This window comes from Alternaria metachromatica (assembly GCF_023757995.1).
Source record: "Alternaria metachromatica strain BMP 0045 chromosome Unknown scaffold_20, whole genome shotgun sequence".
NCBI classification, from domain to species: domain Eukaryota; kingdom Fungi; phylum Ascomycota; class Dothideomycetes; order Pleosporales; family Pleosporaceae; genus Alternaria; species Alternaria metachromatica.
This window is the reverse complement of record NW_026055511.1, coordinates 295,016-307,247: the sequence shown is the minus strand read 5'-3', so window position 1 is coordinate 307,247 and position 12,232 is coordinate 295,016. Positions and strand designations below refer to the sequence as shown.

At 50.6% G+C, this 12,232-nt stretch overlaps 3 protein-coding genes and 1 non-coding gene across 4 annotated transcripts; 2 read left to right on the top strand and 2 right to left on the bottom strand.

Moving 5' to 3' along the window:
- The first annotated feature begins 249 nt into the window (after positions 1 to 249).
- Positions 250 to 330, top strand: J4E83_007811. Its single transcript has one exon. It is a non-coding gene; the product is annotated as a tRNA-Gly (tRNA).
- Positions 331 to 1,194: 864 nt separating this feature from the next.
- Positions 1,195 to 1,773, bottom strand: J4E83_007810 (uncharacterized protein; the record flags this gene model as incomplete). Its single annotated transcript, XM_049334709.1, has 1 exon — positions 1,195 to 1,773. The coding sequence occupies one exon, from the start codon at positions 1,771 to 1,773 to the stop codon at positions 1,195 to 1,197; it is 579 nt and encodes a 192-aa protein (XP_049186198.1).
- A 1,424-nt stretch (positions 1,774 to 3,197) lies between these two features.
- Positions 3,198 to 4,628, bottom strand: J4E83_007809 (uncharacterized protein; the record flags this gene model as incomplete). Its single annotated transcript, XM_049334708.1, has 4 exons — positions 3,198 to 3,308; positions 3,359 to 3,880; positions 3,936 to 4,178; positions 4,251 to 4,628. 4 exons carry the CDS (start codon positions 4,626 to 4,628, stop codon positions 3,198 to 3,200), a joined length of 1,254 nt encoding a protein of 417 aa, XP_049186197.1.
- A 2,377-nt stretch (positions 4,629 to 7,005) lies between these two features.
- Positions 7,006 to 8,224, top strand: J4E83_007808 (uncharacterized protein; the record flags this gene model as incomplete). Its single annotated transcript, XM_049334707.1, has 3 exons — positions 7,006 to 7,158; positions 7,229 to 7,640; positions 7,692 to 8,224. 3 exons carry the CDS (start codon positions 7,006 to 7,008, stop codon positions 8,222 to 8,224), a joined length of 1,098 nt encoding a protein of 365 aa, XP_049186196.1.
- Positions 8,225 to 12,232: the final 4,008 nt, after the last annotated feature.

The window sequence follows — 12,232 nt, the reverse complement described above, 5'->3', positions numbered from 1 at the left end:
GCTTACCGCACGTCTGCGGATCATGGACCTCTGTTACCAAGCTGGCCAAATTGTGGGTCGCGGTCTAGACGACGTAGCAAGTAGTTCGGCGCTAAGTCTCGCAGGACCCTACTCACAGGATCATAACTGTAGCATCAGACTGCCAGTATCACGAACACTGTTGGAAGCGTAGCTGCTCAAATCGACTTGCAGCAGAACAACAAACAAGTATATGTTTATCATGATTTGTCAGACTTCCATCAAGCATTCTTGGTCCAACGGTAGGATAATTGCCTTCCAAGCAATTGGCCCGGGTTCGAGTACGTTCTATTCCATTCCCACTCCATCCAACATCATTCTAACAGCCTCTCCAGCTCCCGGAGGATGCATAACATCCTTCTCCACAATTGCGAGATGATCACTCTTTTTTTGCTCATGCGTCGTCTTGGGCCCGTAAATAAGGAGGATGCGACGCATAGAAATTATTTTTTGCCTGCGCTTAGAGCTGGTATATAATGTTGCGTGTAGTGCAAGCTTTGAAGGAATGCTATGCTTTTGTTGAGGGTATAGGAGTGAAGTGGTCTCGAATGAGGTAGTGGTAGAGTGGTTAAGGAATTTGATGCCTACGCGTCTCACAATGGCTCCTCGCGATACACATCAGCAGTGTCGGGTTGAGCACATTATGTAGCAGCAAACAGAGTATGACAACACGCACGATCCGCCTAGCATGAAATTCAGTTCATCATTTAACACTTCGTACATTAAGAGTATCTCGAAGATCAATGAAACATCACCATCGACATTAGATGGTAAAAAGCGATGAGTTCGATAGGCCCCGTGTCGATCCCAGCGACGGTCCGGTCGGTCTAGCACTATCTCAACCCGTGGTTGCTGTTACCAAGACCGAAGACATCGAACCAGAGGACACTTGATATTGGATACCGAGGAGACTGTGCCAAAGACCAACCAGACCATCACTGAAACCGGCACAGGGGATCATATAAACTTGTTACATTGCGATGAACTACATACAAACTCCTAATACCGCTGTCCGACTAAGAGAGTGAATGCTGCCACCACTACAAACACAGAACCAACCAAAACACTACAATAAACCATCGTAAACTCCATTGCTATGCCACGCTCGCTGATTCAATAAAGGAGGGAATTCGTCGTTCATCGTCATTCAAAGTCGTTCGTTCAAGCCGCTTCGATCTACTCAATGCTGATCTTACGGGGCTGAGGAGCCTGGGCCTTGGGAACAAGGATGCTCAAGATACCGTTCTTGAGACTAGCCTTGACAGCTTCCTGGTCGACACGAGCAGGGAAGGCGAAGGAGCGGTGGAATTCTCCGACTGAGCGCTCGCTGACCCAGTACTTAGCCTTGTTCTCGTCGTGCTTGGAGACGTCCTTGTTCTCGGACTGCTTGGCGACCTTGTTGGACTCGCTGGGGTCGTCCTCAACCTTGGGCTGGAGCTTCTTCTGCTGGGAAGCTTCACCGTTCTCGATGAAGCCCTGAGGGCGTTGACCTTCCTCGCGGACGTGCTCGTGGCGGCCCGAGATGGTCAGCGTGTTGTTGTCGGTCCATTCGATGTTGATGTCCTTTTGCTCGACACCAGGAAGTTCTCCGTGGAGTTCGTAGCCCTCCTTGGTTTCCTTCACGTCGAACTTGGGAGTGAAGGACCGGACGTTGGTGAATTCGCGGTCGAGGTTGCGGAAGGCTTGCCTATCGTACTCGTCGAAGAGACGGAAGATAGGAGCGAATTCCTGAGTGAATCGTGGGAAGAGAGACATTGTTGCTGGTGCGTTGGAAAAGTGTCGAGTAGTTGTGATCGTAGGCTTGGTAATGCGGTTGAGTTGTCGAGGAACTCGTTGGATTGTAGAGCGGATTGATTGCATAGAAGACTCGTTGTTTGTTGTTCTGATGATGAGCTTTGAGAGACGCCTCGAAGGCTATATATACCCGAGAGATGGGTTTCTGGAATGATCGCACTGCGGAGAGGCATTGGTGTTGCGTCGACGATGATGCTGCGAGGAGCCTCGGAGATGGCTCGGGGAGTTTCTAGAGCTTTCGAACACGACGTTTGTCGTCATGTTGTCGTACGCGATCAGACGAGATCGTGAGATGAGAAGCTTCCAGCTCTTGTCGGGGGAAACTATCATGGCGATCTCCCGGTCGATCCTGCTTCGGTGAGGGCCGAGTTGGCACTAGAAAGTTCGGGGTGGTGGCTCAGACCATATCACGTGACATCCGCGCTCGAAGTATCCAACGCCTTGGGAGCGAAATGTGAGGTATCTGCTGCACAAGGCCCGTATACCCCGCAATTCGGTCATGTATTGCGTGATGTTCATCTAACAGGTTGTATCACGGTGACGTTGGGTGCTCGCTCACTGGTGCGCCGCTTCGTTCCTCGTTCCTTGATCCTGCATTCCCCCGCTACCTGTGGATGTCTCGGATGCCTGGCTCAGACCATGTCTCTAGCTGATTTCTTCCTCTTCGAAGCAGATATTCGATGGTACCGAAGTCCTTCTTGCCGACATCCCGGTGCTTATGGAACTCGGATCTGGAGCTACTCGTCAGCTGTCGCAGCAGGTCGTTCATTTAACTTGATCGCACCTTGCAAAGTCCCGGAAATGTGACTGCGTGTCCTATGATTGCGTGAGTAGGTGTTTGTAACCGTAGTGTCACAATTGACATACCGTTGGTTTCTGCTTCACAGCTCTTAAGCATTGTCGGTAGAGGGACAAGACGTCTTTCTGAAGTCCCGACAATCGTACCATCTCGCCCAGATACAGCTTTCGTAAGCAACTGAAAAAACACAAGATGTATAGTCACGTACGTTGGCGACGTTAGGATGCAAGAACGAATGGCGGCGAACCAAGCCAGAGCCGAAGGGCCGTGCTTCTAAGACCGAAGAGGTTAGCGTGATTGATGACGATTTCGATGATGTTGGATCGCTTCCGCGAATCGCAGCATGCTCAAATGAGGGCGACAATACATTCGAGCTCTACATGTCTAACAAAGTTCATGGGGGCACGCAGTGTCACTGATCGCAAATCCACACGCGCGAAGATCACAAGCACGCCAGGAAAACATCGCAGACTCCCTTGGTAATCTAGTATTGCAAGATCGCCTTATCCAGGTACATCGAAACTGTGTGTGGGTGTATCCCATGCTTCGCTCACTATCATCTTGGTGCCGTGCCGCATGGAGATACTCATGGCGCGCTGTAGCTTTCAAGTGGACTCAGCTTGACCTTGATGTCATGCGGCCACACGAACCATTGTTTGTGCAGATCCCACTCCTTGTCTGGATCCTCAAGCTCAATCTTTGAGACATTAGCACTCACATCCACACCCAGAAGAAGTCAAAACGTACCTTATATCTTCCAAATACCGTCGCAACGACCTTGTAGACCTCTACCAGTGCCAATGGTTTGCCAAGGCAGATCCTGTTGCCTCCTCCGAACGACATATCTGCGTCTTTCATCTTCTTGATCCTGGCCTCGTACGCGCCGGGTTCTTCGTGCTCACTTTGCAGCCATCGTTCCGGACGGAACTCATGGGGCTTCGCACCAAAAATGCTCTCCTTGTAATGAAGAACCCATGGATTCACACCGACAATTGTTCCTGGCGGCAATGTCGTCCCGTTGGACAATGGAAGACCAGTTGCAGGGACGACGCGCTCGAGAATATGGCCTACGACGGGATGCATACGGAGACCTTCTTTGATGCATGCATCCAGGTAGGGTAGCTGTTCGATGCCAGTATATGATGTAGGGAAGGAAAGACCTGCAGAGAGGAGTTCGTTGACGAGTCGTTCTTTGGATGCTGATGACTTGAGGATGTGATAGAAGATACCTTTTATCACAATGGCAAGGGTATCGGCACCGCCCAGAATCTACAGGACCGGTCTTAGTTCTACTCACGCCACAGTGCAGCCATGGAACACTCACGTTGATGATCATGTATCCAATAACCTCGTTGTCGGTGACAAGGTCCGGGAACTCCTTCTTCGCTTCGAGAAAGCCATTGAGAAAGTCCTTCTTTCCGTTTCCAAGTTCAGGGTTCTGCATACGCTCCATGAAGCGCTCGACGGAGAAGCCAGCAGCAACGGAGAAATCATCGAACTTATAGAGCGAGCGGGGCCACTTAGGGTTCTTTCCGAGCCATTTGTCGAGAGCAGGCATTTGGCCGACCTGGCGAATTTCAGTAAGAACTTTTGCAATCGTGACAGTTAAACGAATTTTTTAAGTCAACGTAGAACGTACCACGGAGAAATAGCGCATGACACGTTCAGCGGTTCCAAGCATATCGCCAACATCCATACCCTGTTCCATGAAGCCAATACGCTTGCTCCAGGTCATATCACCCAAGAAGTCCCATGCGAAGAATGAGATCCAATCAGCAATATCGCATGTCTGGTCCTTGTTGGCGCCTTCCACAAAGCGGGCGTCCAGTTGACTGCATAGGGTACGGAGGTTGTCGTCCATGATACTCTCGATCTGAAGAGCATTTTGGAGACTGTACAGCTTTTGAACTGGCTTGACATTCTTGGAGTGGAATTCATTGCTGCGCGTACTGAAGATATTTTGAATGAGATGCCCATCTTGAAGGGCGTCGTTGATAGACCGAAGGAGGGTTAGCATGATCCACTTCTAAGAAAGACTGCCCATGTCTTACGTAGTAATCGCTCTATTATGGTGTCAGCAATCGTTCCGAATGGCAGCCGTGTTCCATGCGCTTACCTTCAAGTACGTCCCACGGGTATTGTAAATAGTTTTGATTAGACTGGCATCGGCAATACTGACGGTATTGGGCCCGAGACGAACGATATCGCCGTGCTGTTCATGAAGTTTCCTCTGGGTCTCAATATGAGTTTGCCCATAGTGATTCAGGAAACGCCAGATATCCGAGAATTTGGCTAGAAACGGACCGGGAATAGATTTGAGTGGGGATTGTAAGTAAGCCAAAACGTATCGAGTGACGAGAAGGACTGCCCCGAGGCCGATTGCCTTCACGAATAACCCTGCCAATGCCATGTTGTCACTTAACTCCGCACATGCAATGTGATTCTGAAAAGGAAAGAAGGATACAACCGTAGGAGTGGGAAGAGGATTAATAATATGGTAATGCTGGTGACGAGGCCTTCCCGCTCCAGATTGTTCCGAATCACGTAGCAGCCGCATGTTCAGGTATCGGTCTAGCATATGTAAGTAGACGGGGCTAGGATCGAGTCCCTTTGCTTGGTCGCCCTGGTGCTGCTGAAGCCAAGTCCAACTTTCCCCGAGCAAGGCAAGGCGCCGCTTGTGTACATCCATGGCGTGTATTGCTTTTTCCCACCACCTTACTATCGCAATCCCAGACTTAGCCATTGGTCGTACCAGCCATCGCGAATGTCGGGGAAGCGGTCTCTTGCACTAGTGACGGAGTGACAGCGGGAGGTGTGGAGTTTTACGGTTCACGGGTACTAACACAGGCTAATCATGTGGGGACCGACCGGGTCCTGAAGAGCAGGTGTGAGGCAGGTGAAGTTCGCTCCATCTGCAGGTCCAACCGCACCTGGGCATCAAGCTCCTACGGCGGTTGCGATGCATCTCTTGACAGTCCCCGGACAATGGCGCAGATGAACACGCTTATCTGCGTTCCACAGTCCTGGAAAACTGCCTCGTAGGATTTGAATCCTTCGCACCCTCACTCCTTTCCGCACGCCGCTGCTGGTTAGACCGAGGTTGATCCGTCGGATGTGTGATTGAAACGCCACTAAAGATCGCTTAGCCGAGTCTAGCGTGGCCCACAGCTGACCCTCATGATTAGTAGTGCGGGCAACGGCCCGTCACGGAAAGGCCAAACGTTCCTGTACGACTTCAGATCATCGAGTTCCGCATGCAATAACAAATTTTTGCAATGCCATTTCGAAGCCACTTGCGTAGCATGAACGATCCAAGGTTTCGCGAAGGGCGTGGCCTAATTGACTAGTGCACAGCACCGCATACCAGAGACGGGATGTTACGAGATCCAAACCGGATAGGCCTCCACATTCGGGGACAGTGGATAACCCTCAGTCGCCTACTCCGAGTTTTGGACACTCATTGGTCCTGATACGTTTAGCTTCATCGCTGAACGGTGAAGGAACACCATCCTACTCCACCCGAGCGCTCAATTTGGGGCATTCCTCATCACGCGGATAATTCGCCCTCAGCGAATCAGACGAAGCGGACCCATCTACAACAATTCCTGTTGGACCGCAGGATGTGCTGCGTCAACCCGCAAGCAAAAAAAAAAAGCTTTCCATCTCTTCCTTCGTGCTATGCAAGCTGCAAGATACAAGATGTTTGGGCATATGAAGCGTCAACGGGATATTTTGCTCCGGTAGTTGCGAAGAATTTGTGATCAACACCTCTCCTGTGTACGCAGAATAAACTACCCTAGGAAGAAGTGAAGCAAAAGACGGGAACTAGTTTGGCGGCAAAGCGAAAACAGTCTACCAACGTCAAGCTACATGAGATTTTAACGGAGAACTGCTTTTTTTCGAGGCCTCACATGCATGAAACCTCACTCATGGCGCCTCTTTGCAGGGCAATGGGAGCGACAAGAACGGCAACAAAGCTTTGATACTATGCCTTGTTTGATTGCCTATGCAGGTCCCGAGGATTAGCGGTTTGTTTTGGCTTGGAAACCCGGCCCCCCTTCAGTTCCTCATAGCCACAACGGGGTCGCAATGATGCGCTCGGGCCGTGGACGTACATGCAAGTATGTTTGCTCTTCAGCATGGATGTCTTCGAGGGCACAATTGAGGCTATAGATGCGTCAGTCTAACATTCCTTGCCACCACTCAAGTTGTTGATCTGAACATAAAACCTTTCGCACCGAGAACAGGGCTGCCTTCACCTCATCCATAATTGTCTCTTCTTTGGACACAACCTTGGAAGCCTACACGCTCATCAGCGGCACACTGGAATAGCAAACGACGAGGAGAGAGTCCCCTCCCAGGTTTTCAACCATACCCAGATACCAGCAATCAAGATGGGAAAGCCAGCGGATTTTGCGGACATACTCAATGGGGTGATGTGGTCTCAAGTCGTCCTTGGCACTGTGCTTGTTGCATTGCGAATGTACACAAGACAGTATATTGTGAGAAATCTCGGCTGGGACGACGTACTGATGTTGGTCAACCTGGTACGTTTACACCTCTTCACAAAGTTCAACTTGGTGGTTAGTCAAACGCTCAAGGAACTAACTTCCGAAGGCTACCTTCATCGGTTATGTTGGCTGCGTGTCTGTTGGCATCACCTATGGTGTTGGCAAACAGACGGCCGACATTGTACGACTCGACCTCAACTACTCCAAATCGATCATGTGGGAAGCCATCGGTCAAGGCATCTGCATCATGGGAATAGCTGCCTCGAAGGGTTCAGTTGCACTGTTTCTCCTGCGCATTGTTCTCAAGAGATGGCACATTGCTATCCTCTGGTTTTGCATAGCGAGTACGACAGTGCTTTGCATCATCACAACAACGCTTCTGTACACTCAGTGTGTACCATCGGCGTTCTTATGGGATCAGACAATTGAAGGCGGCTATTGCTGGCTGAACTTCACCGAGGTCGGTCTAACGATGGGCGCTTGGTCTGCAGCTATGGACTTCGTTCTCGCTCTCCTACGTACGTCACCTTGCTGCGTATCACTCCAAAGTAGACGCTGACCGTTTCTAGCCTGGCATATCATCATGGGACTCAACATGAAACGCAAGGATAAGATCACCATCGCATCTGGTCTTTCTTTGGGCATCTTTGCCGGTGCGTGCTCTGTTGTCCGCACCATTGAACTGCGATCCATGTCTTCAATGGAGAACTATGTGTACGACACTGCGAGTATGCTTCTTTGGTCTTCCACCGAAGTATTCCTCACCATTGTTTGCGCCTGTGTTCCCGTTCTTCGACCACTTTACGTCCGCATTAAATACGGTTCACGCGGCGACTCCTCAGGCCAGAACTCCTATCCACTCAAAGAATACTCCAAGTCCAAGAGCAGCCGTGGTATGGATGGAAGTAGGAAGTCGGATAAGATATACATGGGCCCTGGGGAGAGTGTTTTGCAGACAACAGTTCGAATGGGGAGTGATACGGCAAGCGAGGAGACGATACTTAGGGAGAGTCATGGGAACAACGCTTGGAACCATGAGCCGAAGGACCCGGGCGATATAACTATCACCACCACTGTCACTTCGAGGGACGATTTTGTATGAACGAAAGCGATTTGTGTAGATATAGTAGTACTTGCTACCATCACATACTTAATAGAAGCTACTTGCAACATCACGAATAGTCCGAACACCTGTGCAATGCTCAACCATTGTACTCTCATTTTTGTCCTGAGACTGACAGTGAAAGTCTCGCCAACGATACAGCTGCTGACAACTTGCTTGAAAGTGTGCATCAATGTACTACAGCGCGTAGGTTTGCTTTGATCAGACCTGCCGTCCCTCACATCTTGACCTTGATAATTTGAGCCCACCGAATCACTGTACCGCGCTATGCACGTAAAGACCAAGAAAGTTAGACTGCTCTCAGTATTACTCAACACCACTGATAAGACCTCGCTCATGAACGGTAAACGTCTTGTTCGATTACGAACGTCGAAGGCGCATCGAGGTTGCTTTTGCGCGGAACGCGCAGAGGGTCCGTGGCAGCCGACAGCCGTAGATCTCCACACCCCCATCTAACACCATTCCGACAAAAGCAAGATGACCGATCTATGTACTAGCAGCTTGCAAGACCCCTGATATCTCTGAGAAGTGTCTGTAACAGGTTTCAATGGGGTTGCGATTTTGGCTCATCTCCATCCCGAGGGCGTTTCCCGGCCCCGCAGTTTTGCCCTGCGGAAGCTTGCAGGGGTCATGGCGCTTCCGTGGCCGTCGCATCACTTTTATGTGTAGATCCCACTCTCCCCTCTTTCATCTTGCTTTTGAAACGCGTTATCTTCTCTGTCTTTCGCGCTCGATCTCCAGACACGAAGGAAGTGCGCTGCAACAAAGCCTGCAAACGTCACGTTCCCCGCCAGCTCATGGTGTTCTCCACTCGGAAGCAGCGACATCCGTGCCTACCTGGTTAGCTCAAGGCGCTCCATAGGCTTCTGGACGATGGACGCAGAGATTTGCTGCACGGCGGCGCATATACGGTGCGCGCCTTTTCTTTTGCTCGCGCAAGATGCAAATCGACTTTCAGATCAGCAGCAATCCTTCGCAGATGGGTCGCAACTTTTTCGTTAGGAAGTTCTTCCCGGGCCGGATCTAATCTCACCTGGGGATTTAACGCAGCATCAGATCTCGTATGCTTTTACATCTCGAAGTAATTGGGCGCCGCTTTCGATTATTTTTGTCAGCAGTACCAGTGACTAGAAGGTCGAAGGAAGAGGTGGAGATAATGTATTCCTTCATCCATTCCGACCGTCTATGCAGGATGTAATCTTGGAATTAAACGAGCAAAAGCTTTGAGCCGAAGATCGATAGTGACATGGAACTATTCATCATAGGATTGTCCATCACCAAGACTGTTAACTGAAAACAACCCGATGCCGACGAGACCACAGGTCACCAAGATTTTGTCTCCTTCCTTTCATAGCAAGACCTTCAACGGTGACGTTGCCATTATTGTGGACCTCCATGTGACGGTCATTCACTCAGCGACACCCTCGTAGTGTAAAGCATACGATTGAAAGCCTCTGCAGTCGCTCGTTCCGATATTTCGACCGAATTGCGACCAAGGTTCTGGCGAACTGGGCCCCGCGTTCTTCTCACTACAACCCTCTTTGTCCGTTAATTCTCGAGAGCCGTGCGATGGTGTATGGTTGGAGAAGTAAGTCCCGTGCGGTTCGACCTGGTTGTCTTCGTCATGTTCGTCGACTCCGTTCTGTGTTCCGGGCTCAACTGTGGTCGACACAGAGATTCGGCGTCGCTCTATGCATCCGTCAGCATGAATTCTGGCCAATGCACCGTGCTTCATAGCTTTTTTGAAGCATCGAATGTTTCGAGGATACTGTGGGGAGTCCTACTATTGCCTGACAACTGTCGTTGTAGCTCCTCGTACTCATGCAGTGGAAGGTACGGGACGCAATTTTCAGGAGTGCATGCGCGAGATATGGGCGAGCTACCTGCAGTTCCCCTTACTGAGTCCCTTCGTAGATTGATGCTAATATCTGTGGTCGTCGTCGTGAGGTTGGCACTGTCAGACAGGGCGTCGTGGTCGGTGAGCTCTAGGCTGGGAGGCCAAGACTCATCCCCAGGCATATCAAAGAGGGCACCGATGGCGCCAAGTTCGGTCATATCGAAGCTTTTGTTTCTAACTGGGGACCGGTTTCTGGCTTGGATGTTGCGACGGTATTGGTCCTCGCGGCCTTGGATGCGATCTGGATGGATGTCCGAGTCCCCGCTTCTGGACGACATACTGGCTACATGTGGTGAGATTATGCAGGCCGAGAGATGCTTGAGTGGAAGAGCTGAGAGTGAGACGAAGGACCGGTGGCAAGACGTTCCCGGCAAAGCGAAAGGATCATCGGTCGGGATAAAGAAGAGCGGAGAATAATGATATTGCCTGTTGAAGCCAGGTATAATTCGGTATGTTTATCGAAGCGTCGAAAAGACTGGCTAACGACGAGTATATATATAATCACATCTTGTGGTAGGCTGCGCGATGTGCCGTGGTCTTCCACATCATCATCCACAGTCAGTGTCGCTCCGAGTTTTGCCTGTCAAAATGCACCAATGCAAATCAACTTCCCACGAAATCACCAACAACAGATGCATGAAGTCGGAGATGCCGTAAAATTATCAACTAGAGCCGAGGCTTGATAGTAGAGTTATCGTCCGAACCGCCTTCGAATGCTCAAGCTTACCGCATGTGATGAGCGGCCGTCTGACAACAACACGCTAGTACCTGGTAATTCCCGATTGTAAGGCTTCAACGGCGGCGCCGAATCAAGACGAAAACGCCCTCGAAGCTTTGGTAACATGTGGCATACCCGCTTCAAACGTCACTATCGTGGCTTCGGCTGTCTCCAATCTACCGGGCCAGCGGTCGATCCGCGCCAGGACTCGTGTGGATGGCAGTAATCATCCATGAGATTATCTGCTTGTACAGAAGCCGCGGCCGGCAGTGTATGGGCACGTAAGATGCCATCACGATAGCTTTGAATTCCTTGGTCTTTTAGTGTAATCGGCGCACTATGGCCAGTCCTTCCTAATGGCGCGTGGACGGCAGTAAGGTGATGCTCGAGGTATTCACCTCTTGAAAACTACCCACTAGTGGATCTTCGCATGATTCTGCAAGTCTCGCGTATGTCCACTGCCCTGTTTTGTTGAAGTGCACATGCAAATGGCACGATGGTGGTGCAGTTCATCTGTCCCGCCGGCCCAAGCCCATCGCAGCGGGTGGTGGCTGCATATGCAAAGATACATGGGTAACACCGAAAGCCATCGGATATTTTTAAATCAGCTCTGCGCATTAGTGACAATATCCGTGGATCGAAAGCAGCAAAGCAAAGATCACAGTCGGGATGAGAACATTTGCTGGTTCCTCGTTTGTTACCACAGGCCCATACTGGCTCTGAGACTACATGGCCCTGATGCCAACATACTCTAAGGTGATTTGGTATGATTAAACGACTACTGAAGGTACTCCACAGTACTGCGCTATGGTTATGATCGCAGAGAACCATCACTGCTAGCGCAAAAACACCCAAACGTTCCCCTACAGTAAACGACGAGTCGCTGGCGTCCCCGCAAGTCAGACTAAACAGCGGTAAGTTTCAGGAGCTCTGACGTTCTTCTTCACCGGAAGCAAGCCTTTTGCGCCAGAAAGAGGGGTCAGTGATGCCGGACAGCGCGGTAAAAATCCCATTTCGCGCGGTTCAGCGAATGGTATCCCTACTCTTCATTGACGTTGCGGTGTGTTTTGAAGCTGTGAGATCGATTGTCTTTCGGACGTGTTGCACAATACGGACAATGCTCATCCAGGAGATTGGACATGCCGTGTGACGCGGACGCATGCGGCGTCAACGAACCTCGTGCCAGGGAACCCGCACCTATCGCGGATGTTGACCCACATCCCACCCTGTCACCCCAGAGAAATCTAATCTTACCCTGAATGCTGGACCAGATGCTATATTTCTGCTAGACGATAAGACAACGCGCTTCCTGGGTCTAAGCCATCGCAGAGTTGTAGACCTCGATGCCGCATTCCATCTCTTCACACCAGGA